A 17,500-nucleotide genomic window follows, 5' to 3' on the forward strand; every position below is an offset into this window, starting at 1 on the left:
ATGGTTTGGAAACAGTTTCAGCGCAAGGAGATTACCCTTACGTCCGCGATTGTCATTGTTTTGATAATATTTTTTGTCGGAACGACGCTGTTCAGTCCCGCGAAACCACCGACCTTCCTAACAAGACTCGACGATATGCAGATAGACCTGAACAAACTCAAACAGGACACAAAAGACGCCATCCTTATCGAGCAAGACGACGGAGAGGTCTTTGTAGCCTTCCGCTTGAAAGATTTTCTCAATGACAATCGGGGAGGGCGGTTGTTATTCACATACAGACCGGAGCCGCAAAAGAGTTCCGCATTGCCATTAACTTCTGCAACTAACGGCAGAGACTTTACTGTAAACATGCCACTGCCAACGTACCCACTAACGCTAGCCAACAACACATTCCTTATCAACAATGAGCAGCTTTGCAGTTCGAGCCTCAACATGTCGTTTGTGGTGCTCGTGCATACGGCTACTGACAACTTCCTCCGGCGCGCCTCCATCAGGGAAACCTGGGCGAACCACCGGATGTTTCGAAACCACACCATACGGATAGCTTTCCTGGTTGGGCGACCGGAAAAAGACTCAACACAAGTCCTTATTGAGCACGAAAGCGTAATGCACAAAGACATCATACAAGGCAACTTTATGGACTCGTATAGAAATCTTACACATAAAGGTGTTCTAGGATTACGGTGGGTGTCTGAATATTGTAGTCATGCAAAATACGTTGTTAAAACTGACGACGATGTGTTTCTTAATGTGTTTAAAATGTTCGAAAAGATTGACACAAACGTTTTCAATAAGCAGAAACATATTTGGTGTCCAGTGCGACAAAATGGCACCAGCGCAATCCAACGAGAGACGGGGAAATGGAAAATAGATGCCAGCTTATTTCCAAACATGAAACACTACCCGGTAACGTACTGTAATGGCTATTTTGTGATTTTGACCGGTGATCTCATTTCTTCTTTGTATGAGGCTTCAAGAACAACGCCGTTTTTCTGGATTGATGATGTATATCTTTTTGGGCTTCTCGTCGACAAAGTCGGCGGCGTTAAGTTTGAAACATTACCAAATTTGAATCTCAATGAAAACAAGGCTATTGAATGTTTCAACTCGAACGTTACGTGTGACATGTTTGTTGCGAATGCACATTCAGATGGCGTGATGGACAGACTGTGGTTTCGGGCAATAAACCAAAATATTGCTTTGGTAAAAAAATACTCAAATAATCTATTGTTAAAAAACCTCAATACCACAAAGACGTAGTAATACTCGAATTATGTCATATCAAAATTATCATTGTTTCTACGTTTACAAACTAGTTTGTCACTTGATCGTTAAATGATTAAACAAATGCTGAAATGACATTATTTGAGTTAGTTGAAATATGTTCTTCGACACAATTTCTCAAGGTCAGTTTATAACCCACGATCTAATGCGCATTGAAAACTAAAACTTAAAAACAAAACGCAAGTGATGTTTCGATAAGGTTCTCATCAAACGGTGCATGTATTAACGTTATGTCATGCGCTACTTTTTCCATTTAGTAAATAAATAATGGTTCATTTATTTCTAATTATCTAAATCAATTTTAACAATGCAGTAGTTTCTTATTGTGTTTTATACAATTTCTATGGTTCTATTCTATTTGTATGCTTCCATAATATATGAGGTATTTATTGTTTCAATTTGCTAAATAATGGCCGTGTAGTAAACAATGAAATATGTTTAGACGCTACAATTTGTACATGTTTTATGTTCAAACAAAAACTGTTCAGACTAGTGTTATAAACGGTTTATACAGTAAATCAGTGCAAAGATTCATTTATCACGAGTTAATGGCATTTTATAATTGGTTTTACTATGTACGCTTATAAAAATTCAGTTTAAAGCTTTCATAATGCTATAAATTTCTACCCTTTGTCGACCTTCGTAGATGACGGCCTAAATTTGCCATGTCAGGAAAGGAAGAGATACGGGTCAACACATTTTTCAACTGATTATAAAATTATTTCAAACATAATACAACATGATGGTAAAATCATGTGTCACCTTTTTTTTCTTTTTGTAATAATCAATCATGACAATGCAATTAGTCGGTAAATATGCATGAATGTGTCGACGATATTGCAGGCCTTTTCTGTTAACAACCCTTATGAGTTAAAGATTTAACATTACCATTCAAAAATGCCCACTTAATTTCATGATAAAATCCCATGTCAAAATGCTACAACTTTTATCTTTGTAAGTTTATACTAGGTTATTAATTCTCAACTACGGAATACTTAATATTTTGCCCTGCATTGTACGCACAACACTTAAGATAAATTGGCGTTTTAGGGGTATGCCGAATAGATGGAGGATATTTGTTGGATTCGATGGAATATCGATTTTATTGCACAAGTGATCCTATAAAATATGTTTTTTTCTTAATGATCACGAGTGAAATAAAATCGATATTCCACCGAATCCAACACATTTTCTTTTTATTTTATGTTTTTTTTCACCGTTAATTTACGTTGTAAAAGAGTTTAACTGGATGATTATGCTGTATTTATGACGTCATATCGTCGAAAAATGACGTCATTTCACAGTCAAACAGTGAAAAAAATCGATACTTTTCACTGTTCTTTTACACTTTTTAAAACAGTGAAATATCAGTTGTTTTTCACTGACATTTCTCTATAAACCACAGGAGAGCATAAAATAAAATGGTAAAACCTTGAGATAAATCAGAAAGTAACCATATTCTGTAATCTTCACTGTCTTGACGATTCATACCAGTGCTGTGAGTGCCAAAATCAGGTACTTGTACATAAAGTTGAAACAGAATACAGCAAATACTGGTTATCAAGGTAGATAATAATACCGCATTTTTCTTAGTATCGAAACTTGAATAATTTGAAGAATTGAGTCGCGTTCTGAGAAAACTGGGCTTAATGCATATGCGTAAAGTGTCGTCCCAGATTAGCCTGTGCCATCCGCACAGGATAATCAGGGACGACGCTTTCCACTTTTATGGTATTTTTAGTTCCAAGGAAGTTCATCCTTACCGAAAGTCAAGTTTAGGCGGAAAGTGTCGTCCCTGATTAGCCTGTGCGGACTGCAGACGACACTTTCCGCTTTTATGGTATTTTCTGTTTAAAGAAAGTCTCTCCTTAGCAAAAATCTAGTTAAGGCTCAAAGTGTCTTCCCTGATAAGCATGAGCGGACTGAACAGGCTAATCTGGGACGACACTTTATGCACATGCATCACAACCCTTTTTCACAGAGCACGGCCCAATTATACAATAAGCAAAGGCGTGTTGCAACCGATATTGATATTTGGTGAAAAACGTATTTTTGGGTTAATCAAGAAATATGAACCTTCTAGATAAAGTACTTGTGCAGATCGATGTCAATTTTAAAATTAGGTCAAGTGGTGTGTGTTTGCTAGATTATATAAATTCAAGTATGATTGATTTGCAAGAAGCTGTATTGATGTTAGATGACACTTTTGGTTATTTGCTAGATAACGGTTTGCCTGGATAATTTCAGAGTGGTAGAGAAGTGACATTTCAACTGATAACCATAGAGCCAAAGTTTATCAAAACGCAAGCCTGAGGTGTGGTAAATTTACTCGTATGTCGTGACATACAATTTGATCACTCACTTAAACCCGTCAATTTTTCTTCGAAAATTATAATAATAACACAATTTTATAATATATTTTTGTACAGCAAGTTTATATGATCGTATTATTTTTTCTTTCAGATAGAACAAAAACGTTTATGAAACAAAAAATGATAAAAAAATAAAAACAAGTAGCATCAACACATTAATGACATAAGAGTTTTTATGTAGTAATTGCAAATAATGTTCTGCTGCACTGTAAAAAATGCATTTATGTACGACATGCACAATGTTTCGCAATCCTCACTACTTCTGTACTGATTTAATCATACGACAAATAGACGTAATTTCGGTTTATGCAAAGAATGAGACTTAACGTGTCGGTATCGGCATGAACTTAACCCATTTATGCCAAGCGTCTAGAAAAAAGGCATTGGCAAACAGCGTAGACGAGACGCCTCATGATGCGGTGTCTCATCAGGGTCTATGCTGTTTGTTTAAAGCGGGTATATACGATCTTGTCAAATATTTGTTAATAAATATAAAATGTGTAAAAAACTTGTTATACATATATTTCAATATAAACTAAAATAAAAGTAAAGAAGAACATGTGTCGAAAAATGCTAAATAAGCCAGATATTTAATTCTGAAATCGAAAAAGGCTGTACAGCCGAATTCGCCAGCATGTATATCATGCATGTACAATGTGAATCTAAATTTAGTTTAACGGTTCATTTGAAATTCCTGCAGCGATATCGATTCATACGACACACGAACACTTACTAAAAAGACGAATGCATCGGTTATTGTAGGAAAATAATTACGAATTATCTTCGTCACAACCGGCTCGGGGCGCTAATTTGTATTTGCTGTATTTTATGAAATTCGTCTTAAATGTTTCATTTTTCTTGCATATTGTGTGTTATTATAACATATTTGTATCAATATTTTACAATTCAGCACATATAAAAATCGTATATACCCGCTTTAAAGGAATTTCTGTAAGAAATATTCTAAATATAGAAATAAGTATACTATACATCCCTAATTTTGGAAATACATTGTTTCAATTTAGAAGGATGGGAGAGTCCACTAGGCATAAATGGGTTAACATTTTGAAACGCGAGTGTGTAAACAGCATTTGATTTCATGTACCATTAAGTGATGGTTGGCTGATTTCATTTATTTCTCGCTCGATGGCAGAGTTAGGTTGATTATTGCGAAAATCAAATGTTGACATTACACTCATATATAACTGCTTTAATGTACGTAGGATCAAATTAGTTTTAAGGATAACAACTTTGTAAAGAAAGCGTGTTTTGTGGAAATTGTTAAATCAAATGGACGTACCGGATGTATGAAATATGAAAATGTTAATAATAACATATACGCAGTGTCTTAATTGTGACATTTCTATTTTCTTATCACTGTTCAAAGTTGACACACGGTCAGATATCTCTGTTGTAAAAATATCAAACACTGCGTTGCCGGATTTTATCACTAAATCCAGCCAGTTCAGTTGATAGAGTAATAGTTATAAACGGGCCAATAGCCATGTGGGCAACGCTAATATCGGGGCTTTATGCGTAAAGAAATTCATCAGTTTTTCGTGTAAGAGGAATAATTTGGGAAAATATAATGTGGTGCACGACTGAAATTAGACTGGATGTACTTGACTCGTTAAGTATGGGAAAGTGATAAATGAGGTAAAACGTTTTCATTTAACGCAACACAAATAAGGACATTACAAATAAGGCACGATTCATAAACCTTTCAATTAGTTTTGTTATTGTCGATTTTTAGAGTCAAAAGTATCCATAGACTAACTACTAAAAAACAAGTGTTATGTAGTAGTAGTAGTAGTAGTAGTAGTAGTAGTAGTAGTAGTAGTAGTAGCAGTAGCAGTAGCAGTAGCAGCAGCAGTTTAAGTAGTAGTAGTAGTAGTAGTAGTAGTAGTAGTAGTAGTAGTAGTAGTTGTAGTAGTAGTAGTAGTAGTAGTAGTAGAAGTAGAAGTAATAGTAGTAGTAGTAGTAGTAGTAGTAGTAGTAGTAGTAGCAGTAGCAGTAGCAGCAGCAGCAGCAGCAGCAGTAGTATAAGTAATAGTAGTGGTAGTAGTAGTAGTAGTAGTAGTAGTAGTAGTAGTAGTAGTAGTAGTAGAAGTAGAAGTAGTAGTAGTAGTAGTAGTAGTAGTAGTAGTAGTAGCAGTAGTAGTAGCAGTAGTAGTAGTAGAAGTAGTAGTAGTAGTAGTAGTAGTAGTAGTAGTAGTAGTAGTAGTAGTAGAAGTAGTAGTGGTAATAGTAGTAGTTGTAGTAGTAGACGTAGTAATAGCAGCAGCAGCAGAAGTAGTAGTAGTAGTAGTAGTAGTAGTAGTAGTAGTAGTAGTAGTAGTAGTAGTAGTAGTATAAGTAATAGTAGTAGTAGTAGCAGTATTATGTGTTTTTTATTATTATCATAATTATTGTTATTGTTTTTATTAATATGATTTCTTCTAATAATAATAATAATTATTATTATTATTTATTTTTTTAATTATATTTTTTATTGTTTTGTCACTATTATTACTATTATTATTATTGAGTATTCTTAACCAGTGCAATGTTTAACCTACATTTTAATATCAAATCTATGAAAATTGATATCTTACAAAGTATTTGAAAAACACGCTTACATAGCTTTCCAAGTTTCTTTCAACTTCTTTTTGAACTAGGGGACAAGTCTGACTTCAATATCAAATTATTTGCTAGAGACAGGTGCGTTTTTCTACACTACACAATACGCGTATTGTTATAGTATTTAACCCAAAACTGCCATTAGTTAAGAGAAACTGATATTTTTAGTTAGTTGCATTTTGTTGGGTCAACCTAATAACATAATATTGAATCAAGTTTCTATTATAGCGAGTCTTTAGAAAACGCAAACAACGATCCATGGCGGGGAATTTTTGTGAAAATCAAATATTTGTCACCTCATCTTTTATAAACATAAACCTGGTATCATGTTTCTGAAAATGGTACTCTTTTGTAAAAGCACACAAAACAAAATGGCTGGAGAGCATGATAAAGATAAAATGAGGCCAGTTCAGACAGCCGTAAATTTCAATTAAAACTGATTTTTATTCTGTCTTGAAAACCTCGATCAATGCAATTCTGTTTATACCATCAATACACAACAGATGTAGTTGAAATATTCTAATCACGAATCATGATATCATCTTCTTTACGTTTAAAAAAAGTAGGCAATTTAATGGTTGAATGAATATTTAACCTTTTATTAAGAAGTACTTCTTCAGTATCAACTTCTTAATATTCCATATTTTTAATTGCTTATGTTCCATTGTAAACGAATTTAATCTGCAATTGTTTAAATATTTACACATTGTCTGATACCGAATCGCTAGGTTGAAGCGAAATTTGAAAGGCACTTGTTTACAAATGACGACGATAGCAAACTTTAATGTTTATTTGTTTTCTAATAGAATCTAAATCTTAAGTATAAACAAATTGATATATCCAGGCTATTAAGTATAATTATGTTTGTTTCGAATCCATGTCATTCACAAACTTTTTTCTTTTTTCACAGCTGAGTTGAAGACAATCTTGCCATGGCGTCTCTGTCCTTTCCTCGATCAATAATTCGGATGGTTTGGAAACAGTTTCAGCGCAAGGAGATTACCCTTACGTCCGCGATTGTCATTGTTTTGATAATATTTTTTGTCGGAACGACGCTGTTCAGTCCCGCGAAACCACCGACCTTCCTAACAAGACTCGACGATATGCAGATAGACCTGAACAAACTCAAACAGGACACAAAAGACGCCATCCTTATCGAGCAAGACGACGGAGAGGTCTTTGTAGCCTTCCGCTTGAAAGATTCGGCCCATTTTCTCAATGACGATCGGGGAGGGCGGTTGTTATTCACATACAGACCGGAGCCGCAAAAGAGTTCCGCATTGCCATTAACTTCTGCAACTAACGGCAGAGACTTTACTGTAAATATGCCACTGCCAACGTACCCACTAACGCTAGCCAACAACACATTCCTTATCAACAATGAGCATCTTTGCAGTTCGAGCCTCAACATGTCGTTTGTGGTGCTCGTGCATACGGCTACTGAAAACTTCCTCCGGCGCGCCTCCATCAGGGAAACCTGGGCGAACCACCGGATTTTTCGAAACCACACCATACGAATAGCTTTCCTGGTTGGGCAACCGGAAAAAGACTCAACACAAGTACTTATTGAGCACGAAAGCGTAATGCACAAAGACATCATACAAGGCAACTTTATGGACTCGTATAGAAATCTTACACATAAAGGTGTTCTAGGATTCCGGTGGGTGTCTGAATATTGTAGTCATGCAAAATACGTTGTTAAAACTGACGACGATGTGTTTCTTAATGTGTTTAAAATGTTTGAAAAGATTGACACAAACGTTTTCAATAAGCAGAAACATATTTGGTGCCCAGTGCGACAAAATGGCACCAGCGAAATCCAACGAGAGAAGGGGAAATGGAAAATAGATGCCAGCTTATTTCCAAACATGAAACACTACCCGGTAACGTACTGTAATGGCTATTTTGTGATTTTGACCGGTGATCTCATTTCTTCTTTGTATGAGGCTTCAAGAACAACGCCGTTTTTCTGGATTGATGATGTATATCTGTTTGGGCTTCTCGTCGACAAAGTCGGCGGCGTTAAGTTTGAAACATTACCAAATTTGAATCTCAATGAAAACAAGGCTATTGAATGTTTCAACTCGAACGTTACGTGTGACATGTTTGTTGCGAATGCAAATTCAGATGGCGTGATGGACAGACTGTGGTTTCGGGCAATAAACCAAAATATTGCTTTGGTAAAAAAATACTCAAATAATCTATTGTTAAAAAACCTCAATACCACAAAGACGTAGTAATACTCGAATTATGTCATATGAAAATTATCATTGTTTCTACGTTTACACACCGGTTTGTCACTTGATCTTTGAATGACTAAACAAATGCTGAAATGACATTATTTGAGTTAGTTGAAATATGTTCTTCGACACAATTTCTCAAGGTCAGTTTATAACCCACGATCTAATGCGCATTGATAACTAAAACTTAAAAAAAAAACGCAAGTGATGTTTCGATAAGGTTCTCATCAAACGGTGCATGTATTAATGTTATGTCATGCGCTACTTTTTTTCCATTTAATAAATAAACAATGGTTCATTTATTTCTAATTATCTAAAACAATTTTAACGATGCAATAGTTTCTTATTGTGTTTTATACAATTTCTTTGGTTCTATTCTATTTGTATGCTTCCATAATATATGAGGTATTTATTGTTTCAATTTGCTAAATAATGGCCGTGTAGTAAACAATGAAATATGTTTAGACGCTACAATTTGTACATGTTTTATGTTTAAACAAAAACTGTTCAGACTAGTGTTATATACGGTTTATACAGTAAATAAGTGCGAAGATTCATTAACACAAGTTAATGGCATTTTATAATTGGGTTTACTATGTACGCTTATAAAAATTCAGTTTAAAGCTTTCATAATGCTATAAATTTCTACCCTTGGTCGACCTTCGTAGATGACGGCCTAAATTTGTCATGTCAGGAAAGGAAGAGATACGGGTCAACACATGTTAACCTTGATTCATTGAGCTATTACAGTTTTGCACAAACGGCCATTGTAACCAATTGTGAGCACTTGTCTACTATCCGATATTTAATTATAAAGCGTATTTTAAATTGTACATGTTTAAAGGGGCATTTTCACATTATGGTAAATTGACAAAATTAAAATAAGTTGTTTCAGATTCACAAATTCTTTTTAGTTATGATATTTGCGAGGAAACAGTCATACTGAACATTTACCATGCTCTAAAATATCCATTGTATGCATCTTTTGACAATTAAAAAAAACTGAAAATTAGTAAGCGTTGCAACGCGAAACGATTGAATAATTTGGAGAGTTTTGTTGCTGTCGTTATATTTTGTGAAACTACGAGGATTGCTTATATTAAGTATAAAATACATCGTGCATTATATGAGCACGGATGGCCGAGTGGTCGAAGCGGTAGACTTTTACTCCATGACTCCAGGGGTCAGTTGTTCGAGCCCAGTTGAGGGTTACATTTCTTCTCCTTTTTGAATTTTATTCTTGTTTTTTTTTACTGGAGCTATTTAGATACAATGTTTATATTTATCAATATAAAGTATTTAATGATAAACTTCAATACATGCGAAAATCTGTGAAAAGGCCCCTTTAACAGATCGCAACTAGACGCCATACAAGATCTGTTTACCAGAATATGAATGCATAATTACGAAACAAAAAAGCTGTATGGTTATTTCGTTTCTATGTATTGCTTTGTAAATGCTCTATTATTTACCGGCATTTCGGGTTTCAATTACCGACGGGATTGCCATCCAAATCACCCGTCTTGTAAACCTCGGGGATTGGGTCATCGAGATTGTATTCAGGATGTTATCAATGAATCCTTTCACTCTGAAGCGACCTGAGATAAAACCACTCCTGTCAGAAACCAATATTTCACATTCTTGCTTTTGTATCAATGATTATGTTGACACTATAAGCGATAAAATATCGACATCGCTCGTACGTCACGTTTCAGTACAATGCGGTATATATTGAGAACAGTTCGATAGTAGACAAACAAGTCTTGACCGCGCTTAGACATGTCCCTACAGAACTTTGAATTGCTATGTGTGTCACACGACCATTCGTTGTAGATAAATCTAGAAAATATGAAGTCCAATAAATTCAATATTAAAGGGATCTTTTCACGCTTTGGTAAATTGACAAAATTGAAAAAAGTTGTTTCAGATTCGCAAATTTTCGTTTTAGTTATGATATTTGTGAGGAAACAGTAATACTGAACATTTACCATGGTCTAATATAGCCATTATATGCATCTTTTGACAATTTTAAAACCTAAAAATTATAAAGCGTTGCAACGCGAAACGATTGAATAATTTGGAGAGTTCTGTTTTTGTCGTTAAATTTTGTGAAACTACGAAGATTGCTTATATAAGGTATAAAATACGTGAAGGACGTGTACTCGGCGGAATAGCTCAGTAGGCTAAAGCGTTTTTACTTCAGGACTCTGGCAGGACTCCAGGGGTCACTGGTTCGAAACCTGCTCCGGGCAATGTTCTTTTCCTTTTTTTAATTTTATTCTTGATTTTTTACTGGAGCTTTTACGATCCAATGTTTACAATTATCAATATAAAGCATTTAATGAATAAGTTAAAAAATGCCAAAATCTGTGAAAAGGCCCCTTTAAGAGTTTTACAGATTCTATCAGTAATAAATGTCAAATTCAAACATTCCCCCTAAATCAAATCAATACATTTTCACTTATTAATATGTACATAAATTCTTCATGATTTATATGCTATACTATTTTTATGTCAATATGTTTTCGATGATTTAATTACTTTTTCTGTAAACGAATGCTGGTTAAAATATTCAGCTATTCCAAAAAAAGAAGTGCTTTAGTATTTTTAATACAAATTTGAGCCGTGTCAGACGAAAAAGGATCTTTTGCAAAATGCGGCCAGCACAACAATAGCCCAACCTCATGTCCGTTATATTGTTTTGTTAACCGGCATAAGTGCATGTTTGAATAGTAAAAGCGGTAGCGCTGGACATAATAAAACTACAGAAAAAGAGAATGAACACTGAAAGAGCATTTATTATAATCTGTAGGTATGTGTGAAATGTGACCTTTGAAACCTATCTTAATTATTTTGTTCTTTACAACTTCCCATTCACCCACCACACCGGACATATTTATATTTACATAAACATTGTATTATATATTATTATAAAATAAGCCTCGTTCTGTGAAAAATGCGCTTAATGCGTGTACGTAAATTGCCATCCCTGATTAGCATAAGCAGTCCCCATTTTCCTTTTTTATTGATTTTTAAAGTTACTTCTGCACAAAAATCAAGTTAAGGCGGAAGGTGTCGTCGCTTGTTAGCCTGTGCGAACTGCACATGTTAATCGGGGATGACACTACGCACAAACATTAAACCATTTTTGTCCACAATGCGGCTATACGTTATTTTCATAACATCCTGCTTTCTATTCAGTAGTATGGGATCGGTGCAGAAGACAATAACTCTGTTCTTCGGACAAATGACCGGGACAGGATAACATCACGTATTTTTTTATCTTTTGTAAAATTAATATTCATTTATTACATATTTCTATATTGTATAGACAAATGTTTATGTTCACCACGGACAAATATTTCCTTTTTATGTCATTCATATTGTTTCTTAATTTCATTGAAAGAGACTTCCTGAATTGAAAATGGATTTGAATTTCAAAAACAAATCTTTGACGATACTGAAAATCGATTGCAAGCATTTTTTCACGTTTTGAACACAATCATTAACAGGATTCACACATGAAAGATCAATAACAAAGATTGGAAACTTCGACCCAAGACTGCGAGAGTTATCGTGTTATCTCGGAACAGTCTGGTATTACGTGAACGCCCGCTTTTCTCGAATAAACCCGAAAAGATTACATCGAATAGTGGAGTTGAAAACAAATGAAACATGAAATCACGTTCCAAAATGTATCACTGCTTTAGTAAATAAAGTTCTATAGGAATAAAAACATACTCGATAAAACATGGTCTCCCTACACCCATTGCCTTTATAGCAAAGTCGCAACCGCAATCTTTTCCAGGGTGGCCCAGGGTGGTCACTTACTTCCGGCAAAATATATTGCGGTAATAACATACCCGACATGTCATAAGGGCATATCAATTAACCGAGCACTAGAACCCCAATCTTATACAATTTCGATCCTCGATTGTTGTTGATGTTTTTAGCGTCCGTGGGTGGGTAGGCTTTCTGTTTCCTAACCGAAAAAAACAACAACAAACTTTGACAATTTGTAAAAGCCAAGTTAAAAAAGTATAAACAATGTCCAAAACTTATCATATGACAACAACGCCCGCGTGTTTCGATTACAAATATATGTGTGTTTGCTTTTATACTTAGGCGGCTTACATAAATCTAAAAGACAAGAGAAAACTGGTAGTTCGCAGGGCTTTGCGCTGAATATTCATTTTTTCTTGATATATAAAAATAGCATACAGTAAGGCTTTGAGTTTGTCAGATTTGACACACAGAGCCATGACCAGTTTTTCATATGCCTTAGACATTTGGTATTTCTCAATAGTAAACTCTTTATATCGCAAAAACTTCGTAAGACCACAACAATTTTGGAGCAAGCGAGCGAATTAATAATTAAAATAGGTTTATTTTATTTTCAATACAAGCAACAGTGAGTGAACCACGCAGAATAATATATACAATGTCAACATAAATTAACAATTTGCCAAACAAAGTGAAACTTTAAATATTGCAATAATTTAGTCTTAATGCAAAGGACTTCTCAGCGGCGTAATGGATATGTGTATCCGTCGAATGTATCCGAAGGTCACGGGTTCGAACAAGACTGTGTGATATCTCCAATAGATATCATACCGAGTTCTGGTTTACCAGGGAAAAGGACTCAAAAGCGTTTCAATAAGCGATTTGCATCCGATCTAAAAATATGTTTTAACGGAAACACTTATCTGGCCACCTTTTGTGATAGGTTTTCATAAAAACTATGCGTCCAATGTGTAGTTTCATCTGCCACCCATCGATAAAGATAAAGAAGATAATTTAGATTGTGGACCAGTTCTGCCATTCTGTCGGTGTGTTGTGGCCTTGGGTACGATTATTTTCTTTAAATATTTAACAATTTATTTCCATCAAAATGTGCAACCCCACAACATTTCATACAAAATCGTTATGAAAGTAAACATTGATTTAAAAGATAAATAGAACATTCATTTTATTGAAAATACGTGAGCAATTAAGCATCGTTTTACATATAAAACTAATTTCTAATTACTATGCAGCGAAGCATATTTGATCTCGGCGCGGTTGGTACTGACGTATTAAGCGATTTATTAATTATTACATTTTTGGAGTTTTTTAAATCTTTAAAAAACATAGATGTGTTATCATTTTTAACAAAATCAAACATTGAAATCAAGTCGCAACTGTAAGCTCACAAGGATCGGAATTAATCGAATTTTATTAATACTGGTGGTGCCACAGTTATTGCCCAGCTTGAAGTTGCCCGTTTTCGGTAGAGGGCCTGGTACTCGTAGCAGAAATTCTTCTCGTCCTGGATCTTCTTGCATAGTGCCGTCAACACTGCAGTCGTTGCCTCCCCTCCCTGCTAAATCAGCTTATACTGAGCTGATGTGGACGCTGAGATTTCACTGCATTCAGATCGCACACTGTTTCCTCCACATCTGTCTTCACTAAGGACGGACTTTCGTCGTCCGCTTCTTAACTTGGATCGTTCTAAAGTAGACTGGAGGCCGGTCGAAGCGGGACTTTATAGAGGTCGCTGTAGCATGAGAAAATCTGATCAGTACTGCAGCACTCTCGGTTCGGAGTTTTACGTCAGCGTCTGTTAATATAATGGGCTTTGGCTTACCAGTTTTCGCGAGGGTCTTGTGATATCGCAGGCCTTCTTACTACTTACTGTGATTATCTATTCATCGATGTTCATGCATTCCTCCTCAAATCATTCACCAATGACCTCTCTGCTAACTCACCTCCCGGTACGCTGTCTGGTAGACGGATCTAGAGTCCAGTGTATAGTACTTTTCATGCCTAAGCTCTCACCTTTTGTCGCACATGTCTATAATCTCGGTCGACAATTATAGCTTGCTCTTCCTTTTCTCATTCCCAAGAACTTCTTTTGCCGATGACTGCAGGACTTCTTTGGTATTGTTGTTGATGTATTGATTTTGCTGACCTGGATGTTCAGGGCTGCAAAATTTGCCACCTTTCTGTGCTTGAAATGCCACAGGGATTTTTTAGTTTCTACACGCGAAATCGAACACGATTGTTCTTTAACTTCAGCGTGATGGTGGTGAGCAATAAGACGTGGTCACTATCGATGTGTGTGACAGGAAAAGTCTTTTGTTCGACTTGTTGATGCTAGACTTGAAAAGTTGCGGCGCCAATATGAAATCACTCTGGCTGTTTGCAATCCCGTTTGGGACATGCCGGGTCGCTGTTCTGGACGGTTGGTGTGGCTGCGACATGTCGGCCAGTGTGAGTTGGTGGCTACTAACATACTCAAGAAGTATAATTTCTCAGCCGCTGGTATCTCCTATGCCAAATCTTCCTACTTCCCCTGTTTTGGTATGCGTCTGGTCCAACCTCAGCGTTCCAGTCACCTTGGACGATATTGATTTCCATTCTTCTGAAGCTTTGCTACAACACGATCTAACTCTTTATAAAACTGTTCAAGCTCCTCGTTTTTGCAGTGCATAGGCCTGGATGATGATATTTTTGTGATGATACGGATTGAGAGGAGCCTGCCATAGCATTATCAGCGACATCAGACATCCCCACAAAGTCATGCTACACATCATGATACATATCATCCTCAACCGATTGAGAAAAATGGCCGAGGATCTGCTGGCGGAAGAGCAAGTTGGATTCAGAGCTCGGCGAAGAACAATTGAACAATTCTTCAAATGCACAGGAATTATTAGGAAACATCCGCAATACCAACGTTAGCTTGTCCCTCGCTTCATCGACTATAAGAAGGGTTTCGACCGTGTGTGACATGGTGGTCTATGGCAGGTTCTGAGTTGGTTTAGTATGGACAAATGAATGATGCAAGTCATCAAAAACTCTAAAGAAATTCCAGCGGCGCAGTATTTTTTCGTGGACAGGTGGTAAGTGGACATCTGCCAGGATTGTCTGCTCTTCCCCGTCCCGTTAAACCTTTTCATTGAGATGATAATGTAGGGGACCCTTTCAATACCATTAAACGTCCATCTCCGTCGGTGGCAAACCCATCTCTAACTTGAGATTTGTTCATTACATTGGCCTCATGGATGACACCAGCAGTATACACCACGATCTCAACAACAGATAATTTAAAAGAGCCAGAACATACGAGATGGAGGTTAGCACGGAGAAGTCGAATTTTATGGTGAACAGCATGAAGAAAAAACAGCGCAGACATCACTATGAATGGTGAGAAGCTTGAAGAGGTGACTGGTTTCAAGTACGTTGATGCAGCACTGTCTCAAAAAGAATAGCCTTGGCGATCGCACCTTTGGGCAGACTAAGCAGATTGTGGACAAGCTTCACGACAAGGTATATGCAAGTCCCTCGTAGTTTCCATCCTACTGTACGACTGCGATACCAGAACACGCTGGCACAGAATGCAGTATACAGTTTTTGGAACATATGTGTCTCTGAAGACTCCTATCTGGAGCACAAGACCAATAAGTAAGTCCGGGACATTACAGCAGCTCTTGTTATGTAGGTTTAGCAGTAGTTAATAATAACATTCAACGTCAGTAAGTAAATACATGAAAACAAAACAGACGAAAAAGCAAATGACAGCATAGCGAATACCGTCACCTTTCTTTTTATTTGTTAACGTGTTATAAGGACTTGTTTTTGTTACGGGGTGTATGGTGCACGCTGGCAGTCCCACTGGCACTGCCTCTAACTGATTGCATTGTATGATTTCCGTATTTAAAAGAGAATTTGCGTACTAGAACAAAAGGAATGCTTATATATATTCAAAAATAAACTCTTGATTTACACTCATTTTATCGAATCTATCGAATCGAGGTTTAGAATAATCCCTTTCAGTTATTGCCGGTTTTTAATTATCTCCCTTGTGTGACGTCATGCGATGATTAACGAGTGTATCGAATGTAAACGAGTACAGAATCTTGTTCGAAAATGTTTTTTCAACGATGTAAATGGACAGAACATATGAACAAAAAGATTTGTACTTACCTAATTGTTAATAATGTATTATTTTCTAATGAAATTTGGATATTCGGTTTATAAAATACTGCTGATACAGCAGCGGTATTTTTCATCAGAGAACGTGATCGGTAGACTAAATACTGAAAATCCCACAAAACAATACAAATAAATAAGCCGTATTCTTTCTTATAGTAAGACTTTTATAGAGGATGTTTAAAAAATATTGAAGCATATATTTATTTGATCACAATTATAAGTGGTGTGGATATTGTTGTTGTTCATCAGCGATCGAACGTGTAAGAGATGCATTTAATCAATTGTAAAACAAAGCCCTAAAAAAGCGGAATACTAAAAAAAATTATCATTTTCTTTTCCATTGAATGGATTTTCATTTTGTTTGCATTGAATGACAATATTAATAAATGTTAGCATACATACGGAAAAGAACTCTGCATATTATGCAACTTGAACTGTCTTTGCATGTATATTAAAATCTCTTTACTAATGACAAGGAGTGATACAAATCTAGCATTTTATTATCAAAAGATATATATATATTTAATTTATTTAACGCTAGTATTGCTTACCCTATTGTGATTGCTTGTTTTCATGATGGTGTTTCCTACACTGAAATAACGTACTTGAAATCTATACACGTAATAGCGGAGTTTACATTTGCCGGTACCCGTTAAATACCTCAATTTCGTAGCAGTCAAATTGCACGATATTTGTAATTTATGTATAGTTATTAAACACTGTATTATTATGATTAAACTGATATATATATATAAATATATATATATATATATATTATTGAAGCAAATGTTCAGTATTTTGGCTTTAAAATTTGGCAAAGGGGGGGGGGGTGACATAGGGGTTCATAAATTGTGTTTAATTACCAGACACTAGGCTGCAACATGTGGTTTATGCAGGGACCCAAGTATAGGTCCTTGGGTTTATGACACCTTATTTTCTTTGTAATTGTCTGGACAGGATCCGATCATAACGAGATAATCGGGTTGTGATGAACAAAGGTGCAATAAA

General features: G+C 35.8%; 1 protein-coding gene across 6 annotated transcripts in view; it reads left to right on the forward strand.

Moving 5' to 3' along the window:
* Window positions 1–9,419, forward strand: part of LOC127876818 (beta-1,3-galactosyltransferase 1-like) — a 39,218-nt gene extending 29,799 nt beyond the window's left edge. For 4 of the 6 annotated variants that reach the window (XM_052422284.1, XM_052422285.1, XM_052422289.1 and 1 more), the window contains 2 exons: window positions 1–667; window positions 7,920–9,419. The exon at window positions 1–667 is cut by the window's left edge and continues 58 nt beyond it. In XM_052422284.1, coding sequence (XP_052278244.1) covers window positions 1–667; window positions 7,920–8,512 — 1,260 coding nt within the window. In that variant the 3' untranslated portion in view covers window positions 8,513–9,419. Of the gene's footprint in view, window positions 668–4,794; window positions 5,313–7,185 lie in introns of those variants that run through there. The other 2 variants (XM_052422286.1, XM_052422287.1) reach the window with 2 other exon arrangements.
* Window positions 9,420–17,500: the final 8,081 nt, after the last annotated feature.

This window comes from Dreissena polymorpha, chromosome 4 (assembly GCF_020536995.1).
Source record: "Dreissena polymorpha isolate Duluth1 chromosome 4, UMN_Dpol_1.0, whole genome shotgun sequence".
In the NCBI taxonomy this organism is placed as follows: Eukaryota; Metazoa; Mollusca; class Bivalvia; order Myida; family Dreissenidae; genus Dreissena; species Dreissena polymorpha.